This window comes from Lynx canadensis, chromosome D3, assembly GCF_007474595.2.
Source record: "Lynx canadensis isolate LIC74 chromosome D3, mLynCan4.pri.v2, whole genome shotgun sequence".
Classification (NCBI taxonomy): Eukaryota; Metazoa; Chordata; class Mammalia; order Carnivora; family Felidae; genus Lynx; species Lynx canadensis.
This window is the reverse complement of record NC_044314.2, coordinates 36,128,360-36,142,455: the sequence shown is the minus strand read 5'-3', so window position 1 is coordinate 36,142,455 and position 14,096 is coordinate 36,128,360. Positions and strand designations below refer to the sequence as shown.

General features: G+C 51.2%; 1 protein-coding gene across 1 annotated transcript in view; it reads right to left on the bottom strand.

Moving 5' to 3' along the window:
• Window positions 1-2,450: 2,450 nt before the first annotated feature.
• Window positions 2,451-14,096, bottom strand: part of CELF4 (CUGBP Elav-like family member 4) — a 295,349-nt gene continuing 283,703 nt past the window's right edge. Inside the window, 2 exon segments of the mRNA XM_030336966.1 lie at window positions 2,451-2,480; window positions 11,047-11,218. Coding sequence (XP_030192826.1) covers window positions 11,091-11,218 — 128 coding nt within the window. The 3' untranslated portion in view covers window positions 2,451-2,480; window positions 11,047-11,090.

Below are 14,096 nucleotides of genomic sequence, written 5' to 3'. Positions count from 1 at the left end.
TTTCCTCTTGTCAGGGAGGAAAGAGGGACTTTGTTGTGTCTGGGCACTGTGGCCTTTCCTGCCCAGGAACCAAAAGAATGGGGCTGCAATGGAGACTTCCAGAGACACCCCACCAGTTGAGAGATGTTTCATAGTGTGCAACAGGGCCTCCTTTTATTGCCCCCATTGCCTCCCAGAAAGCACTCCAACCATGGGCCAGGAGAGCACACAGACTCCATGGGGAGCAGGACCAGGCTACTTCCAGTGGGTCAGCCTTGGGGTTTCAAGACACAGCTGGCCAGATTCCAAGAAGCACAGACCATCGAAGAGTCTCGTTTTGATTTTTTCTTTTAAACTGTGCTTTATTTAGGGCTAAGCTGGAGAAAGCGTCATCCAATAGTTACAGAAGGTTACAAGGAGTTTTAGGGAGTTGAGTGTGAAAAGAGCAGTTGTACTGAACTGCGGCTGTTTTTTTTTTTTTTTTTTTACAACATCTGGACATCCTAAAAGGAGGAGCCAAGAGAAAGAAAAAGAAAATTTAAAAAATAATAATTAACTAACAAAATAGACAGAAAGAAAGGAAGGGCAGGAGGCCTAAGAGGAACCAGACATTTGTTCTTCTAAAGCAAAAAAAGGGGAAAATGGTAGGTCCATGAGCCTCCTGGCCTCCAGATGACCCGGACATCAATGAGAGGAGGGTATCAAGGCAGAATGCCAAAGCAAGTCTTCCCAACGGTGCAAATAAATTATAATAAATATGTTATACTTTAAAATATATGTGTTCTTAAATAATTCAGTGTTTTTTTCTGATTCTGAGTTTTTTAAGCAATGTCTTTTTTAACTGCTCTAAAGTCATTTACCAAAGATAAATATCGTGCTTTCATTAAATAGTTTTCCTTGTTTTTTTTCTCTATCATTACAATTAAAAGTCCTACAAAATATGCAAATTTATTTACAGAAAAACAGAGCCGGCATCATTTAAACATCCCTGTTTTTCAAAATTCCTTGTAAACAGTTTCAGAAATTCTTCAAAGATTGTTTATTTTTCTCTCTCTTGTTTAAGGTTTTTGTGTGTGTGTGTGTTGTTTAGTTGTTTTAAGATGAATTTCCCAGGTCTCCCTTGCCCGGAAAGTCTCTGGAGCAAGCATGGAAGGCGAGTGAAGCGGCAGGTGTCGAGGGCTTGCGGAGAGCGGGCGAGCGCGCGCAGCTCCCGAGCGAAGCAGGCGAGGGCGGGGCGGCGGCTTTCCCGCGATGGCGCGGCCCCCACCGGCGGTGCGCGGCCAGGAGCCCGCAGGTCTGGGCGAGTCCGGCCTGGCCCTCGGGGTCCACGGCGTCCGACAGCACTCGCGGGGAGAAGGGATCGATGCTCAGTCTAAACTCTACAAAAGTACAGTCCTACAACATCTGGGATTTTAGCAGTAACGCTAACTTCTATAGGTTTTTTTTTTCCTTTTTTATTTTTTTTTATTTTTTGCTTTCCTCTAATTTTTCTTCTATTATATAGGTATTTTAAACTTCTCCTTTTTAAAATTCTGTACAACTATTATGATTTTAAGAGGGGGAAGAGTTAGAAGCATTTACAGACTTTTCACAACAGTTATCTTGCCTTGTAAGTCCCTTTTGTCCCCTCCTTGTTTTCTCACACTTCACGGTTAATGAGTTCTAATATTTTTGTTGCTTTCCCCAAATATCCACCATTTTGTTCATCTTAACAGCTCCATCCAGACATATAATACAGAAAACCATAGGAAAGTGTCATAGACTTGAACGAGGGTAATCAAAGCGCCTCTCAAAGTATCAAAGAACTATTACCTTGCTGTTTTAAAAGCATTGAAGCATTATTTTTCCTTTTTTTTGTTTTTGTTTTTTTTTGTTTTTTTTTTTGTTTTTTTTTTTTTTTTTACATGTTTCATAGAATCGCTCTAAGCTGTTTCAAGAACAGCCATGAGGCAGGAAGGAGGTTTTCCTCCATCCCCCTCTATTGGGCATAGAGCTACACAGCTGCAATAAAAAGTTTGGTCCTTTGGTCCCTAAATAGCTAAAGGAATGACAGATAGAGATGCTCAGCGGCGGCCTCCCCGCCGCCCCCTGGGGACCAGGCCCCACCACACCGCTCGCCCCAGCCTGCCTCAGGCGCCCATGGGCTGGAAAAGCCCCGGGGATCGGTAAGCAGCGTCTCTTCCCTCTTCCCAGCCTTTCAGCCTCCCCATCTGGTCTCAAGTTATTTTGTTTTAAAGTTGCCTTTTTTGTGTTTTTTTTTCTCATTTTTCTTCATCATCTTCTTCTTTGTGTCATATATATTTTTCCCCCAAACACGTGCCCTCTGAACTCCACAGACGCTATACTTTCCTTGAAGAAATGTTACAGTCACAGAGAGTGTCTGGAGTCTTCAGCTTGATTGATATTGGCTGATATGTCAAAGGTGTCATCCAACAGTTCTCATTTATAAATATATATAGAGAGAGGTTTGTTTTTTAATGTAGCCCGTTCAGCATCCTGCCCTAAAATGAAGAAAATCAGGGCTGATTAAGTCAAGAGAGGAAACACAAAATGCATCCAAACACCAAAAGGACCCTGCCTCAGGGGTTAGGGTGGGAGCTTTGGGGGATGGCGGGAGGGAGGGGAGAGACCAATATGAGAATTAGTCATGATCATGATACATAGAAAAGAAATCGACTCTTCTATTCAGAGTAAGAAACCACTGGAGGTCTAGTGGCGATGGTTGTAGCTGAGGTTTGGTTGCTGGGAGGGGGGTCTCGATTTGGGTTCCTTTAGAGTTCTGGAATGGGGGGATGGCTAGGTCTAAAGGAAAAATTTGGGACTGTGGGATATGAATTCACAATTAAACCAATGTCTGAGGGATCTAGCCCAGATACAATATGTATACAGAAGCCTAGCAAACAAGATAGCAAAAAAATCTAGCAGCCCAGCCCACTCCTCCCCTGCTCGAGGAAAAGAAGCAAGACAACCGTGACATGAATTTCGCTGAACCTTTGCCCAGTTTCCAGCCAACAGCTTCTTTCCCAGGATCAGAAACTATTTGCGAGGCTATGTATATATATGTATATCTGGATATATGTGTAGAATATATTCACCTGCACATATGTGGATATACATGGATATGTGTGTATGTATATGCATAGATACACACATACACACACACACACACACATAATATTTTTCTCATACATGCCAGGGAATTTAGAGGAAATTCGGAACTTCAAGGGAGCGGATGGGAGAACCTAAAAAAGTTAGAACGGATTTCATCATCAAGCTTAAACAAATTAACTCAGTTCTCGATTTTTTGAGTGGTGAGTTTTTTTGATGTTTTGTTTTGCTTTTAAGAAAAAAAAAAATCATGATCTGACTAGAATCAGAAGGAGAATGCTTAATCATTGTGAATTAACAAATGAGACTCATCTCCAGTATAGCAAGCAGCTTTCACTTATACATGGGGGTGACTGGTTACATCAAGAGAGTTAGAACTGCAAAGCCCCCAGCTGAGGGGACAACGTCATGCGTATATCAATCCATGCTGGCAGGTTTTTCACACTGTTGATTCAACAAACAGCAAACCGTACACAGCAGTCTAAACAATTACAACACCAAATAAAATAATAATAAAATTAAAAAACACTTGTCAAGGACCCTTTTTCAGTTGTAAACAAAAAGGTGCATTTTGCTTTTGTCGGTACTGTTTTTTCCAAACCAACCAAAAAGCCCCCCCCCAACCCCCGGTCCCCCACCTCCCCTCCCCACATTTAATTTAGCAGAAGTGGCTACAATACAAACCTTACAATTGTTACCAGGCTCTCTCTCAGAGGCCTCTGGCTTTGTACTCTAGTTTTTGGTTTAGAATTTTTTTTTTTTTTAAATCATTCTGTAACAGTAGAGATTTTGTTTTTGTTTTTTGTTTTTGTTTTTCCTTTTGAAGTGAGATTTAAAATAGCCTAACTGGAAAAAGACCAGACCTAGGAAAATGTCAATTGAAAAAGGCCCCCAAATTTCTAGAAAAAAATAAAATCACAATATTTTCAAGTGCAAGTAAATCAACCACGCATAGATATTTTTAAGATGTTTTCCTTAATTTTAAGAAAAAAAATAATGGTTTGCACAGTTAAATGATCCCATGTTCGATAATTCAGGAATTCATCTTTATTTTTACTATTTTTTTGTTCTTTTGTTTTGTTTTTTTCTCTATGTGACATCTAGAGAAGCATAAAAAACGCTGAACAAGAAAAACCAAACAACAGAAAGTAAAACCACTGCAAGCACCAAGAACAAAACAAAAATGAGCACAGCAAAAAAGATTGTGGCAGCACAAAAGTCAAGAAAATGCACGTGTGATCATGACTGGCCAATCATCAACTGATACAACATCCAAGAAAAACGCTCCAATCACAGCACCTCCACGAAACTTGACGGCAATTGTCATGCAACCGATTCTTAGCCTTGTTACATGACGCCATCATGTCACACTGTGAACTTTGAGTTGATTTGAACTTACGGATGGGGGACTGTTTTCTCCACTCTCATGTGATTACGTGAACTTTATTCCTAGCTCAGCGCGAGACTGTGGTGGATTTGACTGGCCCTGGTTGGGTTGTTGGAATTTGATTGAATGACAAAAGAAGAAAAGATTTATATATATATTTATATATGTAGAGAGAGAGAGAGAGAAAGAAAGAGAGGACAAGAGAGTGTGGGCAAGGGGGAGGGAAGAGGTGGGGGCAGGTCGGGTGGGGTTGGGGAGTGTGGAAGGGCAGGGACAGTTGGGTTGAGGGTGAAGAAGGGCAAGGAAAAGTTAAAACAAAATCAAAAGGAAAAATATTTATACAGCACCAGACCACAGCATCAATCTAAAAGCTCGGATGAGAGAACAGCAGTCAAATCATAAGAGAACTGAAACGAACTCAAAGAATGGAGGAAGCCGGCAGACAAAGGACATGGGCACATCAACACACACACACACACACGCACACACACGTACACACACACGGTTGTTTATGCAGACACGTGATCCACTGTGAACAGTAGCAGAACCTCACACAGGGCCACTAAGGGCATCCATCATGCGTTGGGAAGAGGAGGAGGGGCGTGGGCAGTTTGGCAAGAGGGCTAGGAAAAAAGAAAACAGCCCCTCAAGCCACCGTGGCCAGCAAGCAGATCGGGGAGCACACTCTCTGCTTTGTATCATCCACGGTTCTCTCTCCCCGGTGGGGGGCTGGGGGGGTCACGCTCTCCTCACCCCACCCCAGCCTTCTGTGGCGTCAGCCTGTGGACCAGCAGGGGGAGCCTGTCAGAGTGGCCCTGAATTGCAGGGTAGATCAGAGGCTGGCTAGGGTGACTTGTATCCGAAGGGTCCATCCACGGAGCACTTTGCTGCTGCAGTACTGTCCACACCGACAGCAACTCGGCCCTCCCGCCCCTTTGGTCCCGCCTTGGCCACCATTCCTAGAGAAGGGCGTCTCCACAGCAGGAGCACCCACTGTGTGGTGCTATGGTCCTCTCTCCTCTTCCGTTCTGCCTCAACCCTCTTTTCTCAGAACCTTCAGAAAACGAACATGTTCAGTTTTGAGATGGAGAGTAAATCACATCAATGTTACCGGAATTCTATAAACACGCCTCGGCATCGCTGACTTCATTTCACGATCACTTCGTACCCTTTGCTTTGCTCCCAAGGTGGCCCACGTGGCCAAAGTGAAGCTGCTTCCCGGCCTGTGAAGCCTTAAGAAGGCCCACAGTGCTGACCCGTGACAGGGCTAAATGGAAGACTACAGAGCATCCTGCAGGGTGGGTAACACAGAAAAGGACAGTCCACCAGAGAGGGAGGTGCTCTGGCTGTAGGTCTCCAGTCTCTGCTGCCGTCACTCCTGCTCTGCTGACCTCCCTTACTCCACCTCCTCCTTCTCCATTCCCTACACCCCTGCATGTGTATCTTTCTAGACTGGCCCATCTCACAGGCCCTTACCTGCCTTCTTTACTGGCGGAGCCCCAAGTGGTTGAGGCTGAGTCCCCTTCTCTGTCAGGCATCATCAAATGTTTCCACTTTGAGTTATCTTCTGCACTCCTCACCACTTCACGGTCCTTTGCCCCAACCTGGGGATTTGGGGGTCCCCAGCCCTACCCCCTCCTCATGGTTACCTTTGAGCTTGCTCCCCAGCCCCTGCTCCCCTGCGGCACTCAGGCCTGTGCCAAAGCCGCCGCACCCGGCTTATCTGCAGGGCTCTCAATCCACCGGGCTTCTGCACAGAGCAGACTTCCACTCTAAGCTTTATGTCTTTCTTCAGGGAGTGTGGGAGGGAAGCCTGGGACCTGAAATGTCACTGTGGATAAGCTACCAAGTAGCTGAGGGGTGACCCAGCCTCCAGCTCTGCCTTCATCAAGAAGCTCTCCCTCCACGCCCCCTGCCTTGCCTGCCCATCCAAGCTGGGCTCTTGTTCTTCCAACAGCAGATCTCCCTCACTGAGACCGGGGCCCATCGCATGGCCCAGAAGTCCTGACATGCCACATCTCCAGCCCTTCCCCAAAGAAAACCCTTAGACCCACCCAGGATATCCAATGAATGGGCTGATCCCTTTGGGTGGGAGAGGAGGCCTAAGAACCGAGGAGGGCAGTGCCACCAGGTGTCAGCTCTGGCAACTGCAAATAAGGGACCCCCCTGCGGAACTCCCCTCCTTTCCCCAGCCCCCGCCCCCCGCCCTGAGCATTTCAAGGGTGCCCATTCCTCCCCACTGAACTTGCTCCTTTGCCTGCCCCAAGTCTGCCCCTAGCTGCCCTTTGGTGCCTGTGCCGTCCTGGGTCTTGAGGATCCAAGCCTATCACACAGCACTTCCTCAAAGCCCAATGTGGGGAACTCCTTGTGCACACTCTTGCCCCTCACACACACACATGCTTGGCCCCCAAACACAAACACACGGTCACACTCATTCAATCCCTAAGGAACCTCCCCAGGGCTCTGCCGGTGCACGGCTGACTAGCTGGCTACTCTCTTCACTGGGGAGCAGCCGGGCCTCTGCCTGCAGGGGTGACCCCTTCTTGGCCACCCTCTCAAAGATCCTCACAAAGTACAGTTCCAGAGGTGGCAGCAGGGTCACTGACCAGTGAGGGAGCTTGAATCAGGCCTGGGGAGCTCCAACTCATGACCTGGGACAGGAAATTAGCTGACCTGGTCAGCTAAGCCAATTCAGATGCCAGGTTCTAAACACAGCTGGGATCCAGTCAGAGAAGGCCAAGGCCCAAAGCCACGGCCCAGCCCTGTGCAGGTCAGGCCCAGAGCACCCAAACCTGCACAGCTCAGAGCAGACACCGTGCAAAAGCACACTCAGAGCCACAGCCCAGGGCCCGGAAGAGAGAGGACTCCCACTGAGGTCAGACATGCTGTGCAGTGTCCTCCGGCCACAGAAGCACAGAGTTAGGGGTCTGCAAACCTGCCCTCAGCTTGGGGCCCAGCGCATGCTACTGACCTCTGTGGCAGGACAAGGGACTTGGGTGTGCTGCTCACTGGCTGTGGACCTGGTGTGTTTGCATTTCTGCCCAGTCTTCCTGCCTCTGCTTCCTTCCTCTTAGTTTCCTAGTAAAGATTTCTTGGAGAACCTCCCACCTTGGTACAAGATAATGAGCCCAAGCAGCCAGAGGGGCAGGGGCAGCTGGGAAGCCAGAAGCAGGTGGGGGAATCACACCCTCGGGAGACAGCAGGATGCAGAGAACCAATGCGACCCAACCCCACCCCAGCCTACCTGGGCCTCCCCTTATGGAACCTACACCCAACTACGCTCCCTCCAGCTGCCCTGCCCAGGGTCCCTCTCCTCCCCTGGACCCACCACACTTCTGTTCTGGCCAGGCCCTGGCCCCCACGCTGTGACACTGTGACGTTGCCTTCATCACTGCCACTGCGGGTGGCCAGCCAGGCCCTGAGATCTCCTCCTCCCCATGACCCCTTTGCTCCTAGCTATGGCTTGTCCCTCCGCCACTGCTCAGGTCAGCCCTGCCCTTCTGAGCACCTAGGACTCACCATTTACAAACACCCTTTACTGGTCAGTAAAATCCTGAGTATTTTAGCACCTTTTGCATGTTAGTTCCTCCACCTCTCACTGAAGTCCCCTCAGCCCACACCTGGTCTTAGCGCCTCCTTCTGTTACAGCCTCAAGCAGTCTCAGGTTGGGAAGCCTGAAATCCCCTTTTGTTAAAATGCTGTCTAAATGGATTAAAAGTCAGCGTTATTTGTGGGAGTTACCTTACGTCATAGTTTTTTGGAAGACTGCTTAGTAGGGAGGAGCCCAGAGACATGAGATGTCTTCAGGACAAGACTCTGGGCTGGGAGGGCTGGGACTAGGATAACAGTGGGGAAGTTATCACTCTCCTTACTTAAAGGCATTACGAGCACAGCCTCTGTAACTGGGCCACGGCTTCAAATCGTGGCTCTACCACTCAGTAGCTGATGGCCAAGTGACTTCATCTTTTGTGTTCTGTCTTTAAAATGGGATGATAACACTACCCACGTTAAAGGCAGTCACAGCTTTACCATTACACCTTAGACTTGTTACCTGCAGGAACTGTGCCCCGTGCGCGGTAAGCACCACGTGAAGTCCGGGTTCTCATCTGTCTGGCCTTCACTTTCCCTGGTGGAAGAACCCCTCTGCTTTCTAAACCACACCTCTCAAGCCCTCACTCCAGCTATGACTGCTGGCTGGTTCTACCCTGTGGACTACTTCCTATCTTCCGTGCCAAACAACAAATGTGCCTTACTTACCTCCTCCTCTGCGGATTTCTCTGACCTACAGTTTCTATCCTGGCTTGGCATCTAGGTCTAGAAGGCTCAGACCGGCCGCCTTCACGGGAGCCACAGAATACACCCAACAGGGGCCCCTCAGAATCTCAGGGCATGGCCCTGGAGCACACCCCCTCCTCTGATGCCTTCAATACCTTGGTTTCATTAATGCAGAAACGGAAGCCCAAGAGGTCATGCCTCAGTGGCAGAGCTAAGCTTACGTTAAGGAAACCTGCTCTCTGCCCAGAAAGGGCTGCTTTCACTGAACGGTCCCCACTCCTATGGAAGTAAACCCACCCGCAAGCTGCTTCCTGCGGTCTGTGCTTGCAGAGCCAGAAGCTCGTGCAGGCAGGATGGTGACCCGTTCACCTTTGCGTCCCAGCACCAAGCCCGGTGCCCGGCCCGAGAAGGTACCCCATTCGGAATGCATATGTGAGAACACATCTTCATGGAAGCCAGAGACGGGCAGGGGGTGGGAACTCAGGAGGCAAGAGAGGCGGGTTTTGCTTTTCCAGCCTTGCAGAGAGTAGAGGCTCAAGCATCCCCTCTGAGAGGTGAGTCCTGCTGCTCCCAGGTGGGTGGAAGATGGCTGCTGGCGGTGGTAGGGTTTGAGGGGGGAGATGGGGAAACTGGGACTCTCCCTCCCAAACTCCAGACTCTGAACCTCCACTTGAATGTCTAACTCTCATGTGCCTGGTCTTTCCCCCAACCCCTCTTCATCTTGGGTCACGGCAACTCTGCTCTTTTAGTCGCTCCAGCCAAAAGCTGAGTGTCATCCTCGACTCCTTCTGTCACACCAGCATCCTTGGCTCTGCCTTCCAAGAACATCAAGAACGCAAACCCCTCCTACCGCATCGACTGCTGTCGCCCTGGACTGAGTGGTCTGTGCACTAAACTTCTGCTTGGGGTCCTACTGTGTATCGACACAGCAACCAGTGATCACGCTGAAATGCAAGTGGGTCAATGCCACTCTTCTACTCAGAGCTCTCCAACGGTTCCCCACCACCTACTCCCCCGTTTCAGAGGAGTGGCCACGGTCCCTACAATGGTCTATATAGGTCCAACACAGGTGGTCTTCCTTACCTCTCCTCACCTCTCAGATCTCTACTCCCACCATGCCCCCAAGCTGGCTCCCCTCCAGCCACCTTGTTCTGCAGTTCTCAAATGCACCACCCTGCCCTCCCCTTGGAGGCTTTGCACTGGCTGTTCCTTCAGATGAAGGACTCACTCCTCCAGAAGCTGGCATGGCTCCCTGCCTCACCTTCTTGAAGTCTTTTCTCGAATGTCACTTTCTCAACAAGGCCTACCCTAACTCCCTGATTTAACTATAACCAACAATTCTGACACACTATATAATTTACTCTTTGGTCACATGTCATTGTTTATTGTCTGTCTCCTAAGGACAAAGGTTCTTGCCAGTCTTATTCAGTGCTGAGTCCCAAGTTCCTAAGTGGGACTGGTGCACAGTACTGCTGATGGAGTGCAGGGCAGAGGAGCTTGGAGGCTTGCCTTTGGCTTGTGGGTGAGCTGGGCCTACAGAAGCGCACAGCAATGTGGGATACCAGGTTGAAGGAGGGCCTGGTACATCTCCCCCCTCCCTCCTTTCCCCAGGAAGCTGCTTCACCCAGGGGAACAAGTGGCCTGGAAGAGGAGTGGGCAACTTTTTCTCCAGCTGCAAGGCAGAACCAAGACTGAGTAGGGAAAAGTGATGACTGTCCACTTGTCATGGCCTCTTTAAAGCAGGCAGGGTAGCTGGCCCAGTGCTGTGCCATCACCCTCCTCAGCTTATGCCCCAGACTGACTGAGCTCTAGAATTGGAGGGGTGAGGGAGTCACCTGTCTAAAGTCCACCAGCCCTCAAGATAGGACAGATGGGGAGGGGAGAACCAGGGAGTCTAGGAGAAGGCCCCAGGAGATGTGGACAGTTCCCCCCACCAAAGTTTCCCAGTCCCCGAGCTTGCCACAGGCTCACCCCAGGGTTTTCCGGCAAACAGGATTACTATGTAGACCTGGGTGTACAGGCCCAGGGCTCACCCCACCTTCTCAGCAAGGTTCCCTCACTCCTGCTTCTCTTGGCTCTGCAACAGGGGGATGGCCATGCCCATTTCTGCCGGTACGACCACAGCTCTAGGCCTGTCCCCTAGGCACCCGGTGAGGAGCAGGTCGAGCTGGGCGCAGCGGGTCCAAGGCAAGTGAAGGTTCAGCTCAAGAAGGCCAGAGGAGGCGGCGGGTCCGTCCGGTGTCCCTTCCTCAACCCCCCACCCCCCCCGTCCCCGCGCCCCGGCCGCCCCCGGTTACCTGTGCGAGTCCTGGTCTCCCCCGGGGGACGCTCCCGCCGGCGCTCAGTATGGGCGATTGGCGTCTTTGGGCCGCTTCAGCTGCACCTTGAGCCTCTTCATGCCGATCTGGAAGCCGTTCATGGCCTGGATGGCGGTCTGCGCGCTGGCCGGGTTGTCGAAGCTCACGAAGCCTGGCGAGACACGAGGGACGAGGGCCTGGGTTTCCACGGGGCCGCCCCGGCGGGGAGGGGTGGGTGGGGAGAAGGGCGGGGCCCGGGGGCGGGGCGGGGCGGGCGGCGGCCCCACCCTGCGCTCCCGCCGCGCCTCGGGCAGGAGAGGGGGGGGCCTCGAGGCTCCTCCCCCCCTCGGGGCCCCGCCCCGGCCCGGCCTCACGCCCCCCACAGCCCGCGAGCGCGCGGCCCCTCCCGGGGTGGGCGTGTCCGGGGCTCCAGGCCTCGCCGACCGGCGCCGCCCGGCAGGGCCTCCCCAGCTCCACCGCGGCTCTGGGCGGCGCCACTTTCCTGGGCGCCCTCGCCCCCCACCCCGGCCGGCCCCGGCACCTCAGCCCTCTCCTTCGGTGGGAGGGCGGACACACCTGCGGGTGGAGGAGTTTATTGGACACTGTCCTCCCTGACAGGAGGGGGCCTGGCAGCGGGAGGGCACAGAGTGCCGGCCTGGGGAGAGAGAGGAGTGCGAGGGGGAGGGAGGGGGGCACCCCGGAGAAAACCTCTCCACCGCCGTTTCCAGCCGCCCCCCCCCACCCTCGCGAGGGCCCCTTGGCCGCGGGGAGGGCAGGGGCTGACAGTCTGACAGTCCTCACGGCCCTCGGCCCCCCTCCCGGTCCTGGGCAAGGTTGCCCCCAGCCAGGCTCCTGGCAGACACTTGCCTAAATCCAGTCCCACTCGCAGAAACCCACCACTTCGCACCCAGGGGCTGTCAGCACCTCCCTAGTAACAATCCAAGACTTGGGAAGTAGGTGCTCTTCCCCTGGATTCTAAGCACGTAATTGATGCGTCCCCTATGAAACCCTCATGGTATCTATAATAACAATAGTGGTGTACAAATTAACACTATTAGTAAAACTTAGTTGAGAGCCTTCCCTGTTACCCAGGGACTGCATAAGTGCTTTTCACAGGTTCACTCCTCCCAACATCCCAGAATGAGATACAGAACCATCTATGGCTCCCAGTCACCTTCTGAAACAAGCAGTTCCCAGTTGGGGATGGTAAGGTTCTGAAAGTTAGTTTAGAAGTCACCCTTTGGGAAAGGGTGTCTGTCTCTCCTTCTAAGGACAAAGGTTCTTGTCCTTTGAATGCAACTCCTTACAGAGACTACATTTTACATTAGCATTTCCTAAACTGGCCCTAATTGGTGCTTCTGAAAAAGGGGCTTCTGTGGTCAAGTAGGCTTACCACTACACCAATCTGGGACAGTTCAAGGCACATTAACAAACAACAACCCCCCCCCCACCTGCCCCAAGTCCTCCAGTAAATAAACCTTTATAGCTTTGTTTAGCCTAGTATCTCCTGGAATTTATTTGACTTTAGAGGCCCTTTCTCTTGTAAAATGGAGTTAGATCCTGCAAAATATACAAAACTAAGTTTGGCGAGGTTCCCATCCTGCAAATGTCTCATTTGGGGTGTTTGTCTCCAAATGGCCTTGAGATATGTAAGCGACAGGTGTACAGACCCCACTGAAGATCTAGCTGTTTTCTTGGCTGTCCGTGGTACATTGGGCCTGTCTGTGACCCCTCCCTCACTCTCCCTATGTGATAACTCTGTCTTTTTACCTCTGCCCTAGACACTGCCTCCACTGGCCTCTTTCCTCTTTCTATTCTCTCCTTCCTGCTTTCGCTCATGTTTGCTCACATTTGTCCTTACAGCCATGAGCCATCAAAGATGGGGGAGAGGGTGTGTGTACACGCAGTGAGTATACACAAGAGTAGGTGCACGTGAGCTCAGATGGTCTTGGTGAGTCGGGCCCAGAGAAACATAACCAACATCTGTGTAAGTCCATATGCCAAAACAGAAGAGATTGCAGGTTGCCCATAGTTGGAGATCGGCATGAGGCATCCTTCTACCTCCTCCTCTCATCTCCCCCCCGGCCAATCCCTCACCCCACCAACATCTGCGTCCGATGACCACAGTCAAATCTTAGCAGAGCAGAACAGTTTTCAAAGCTGTGCACTGTAAGTCTGTTACACTGCTCTCCCCCAGATTTAGGAAGGTGGTTGAACTAAATCTTCTCTCCCTGCTGGGACCAGACAGCCTCACTGAGGGTGACAGGTTCCACCCCTCTCTCCTCTGCTGGCCTGTCAGCTCCAACTCTACCTCGCCACCTGCCCCCTGTCCTCAGTGGCTCTTTTTGCAGGAAACAAATCTGAGCAAAGCAGAGAAGAGCTGGGAGAAAGACAGAAGGGCTGGAGGTGCTATCTAGGGCAGAGAGGCAGCCACCCAGTGGGGAGAGTGGGGGAGAAGAGGTCCTGCAGGGAAGAAGCCCAGCCTTCACAGAAGAGTTTAGAGTCTCTCGAAGCCCCGGGGGGTTGGGAAGGGTTCCAGGCTCAAGGAAACTTCTCTTCCTCAACTAGTTTTGTTAACTGGTGAGCAGTCAGGGTTGCTGAACGGGGCTCTGGACACCATCTCCCATTGTTGTGGTTTCTAGGACTACGTCCCTCCTCCCAGAGTCTGATCCCCCCATCCCCCCCCAGCCTTGAGAAGGTTCCTGCCTCACAGATTGTGGGGAGCCATGTGGGGAGGATACCTTCCTGGTGTCCCCCGAGCCCTTCTTCCAACATAGCTCCCATTAGCGCTGCACATCAGCTCACAAAGCCCCCTGGGAGATTCTGTTTATGCTTATAAAGAACAAGTGTGGCCTTTGAGGGGTTCACTTTAACATAGGACCACATTTACTCAAAAACGATTCCTCCTTTTGGGAACAAAGGGCGTTCTCACCTCTCCTGAGGGTTTACTCTGGCAAAGCCCCTCACACACAGCCACCTTCCTGTAACCTCACACTGGGCCCCGCCCCTGAGAAATGACTACCGGTGTCCTCATTTCACAAATGAGGACA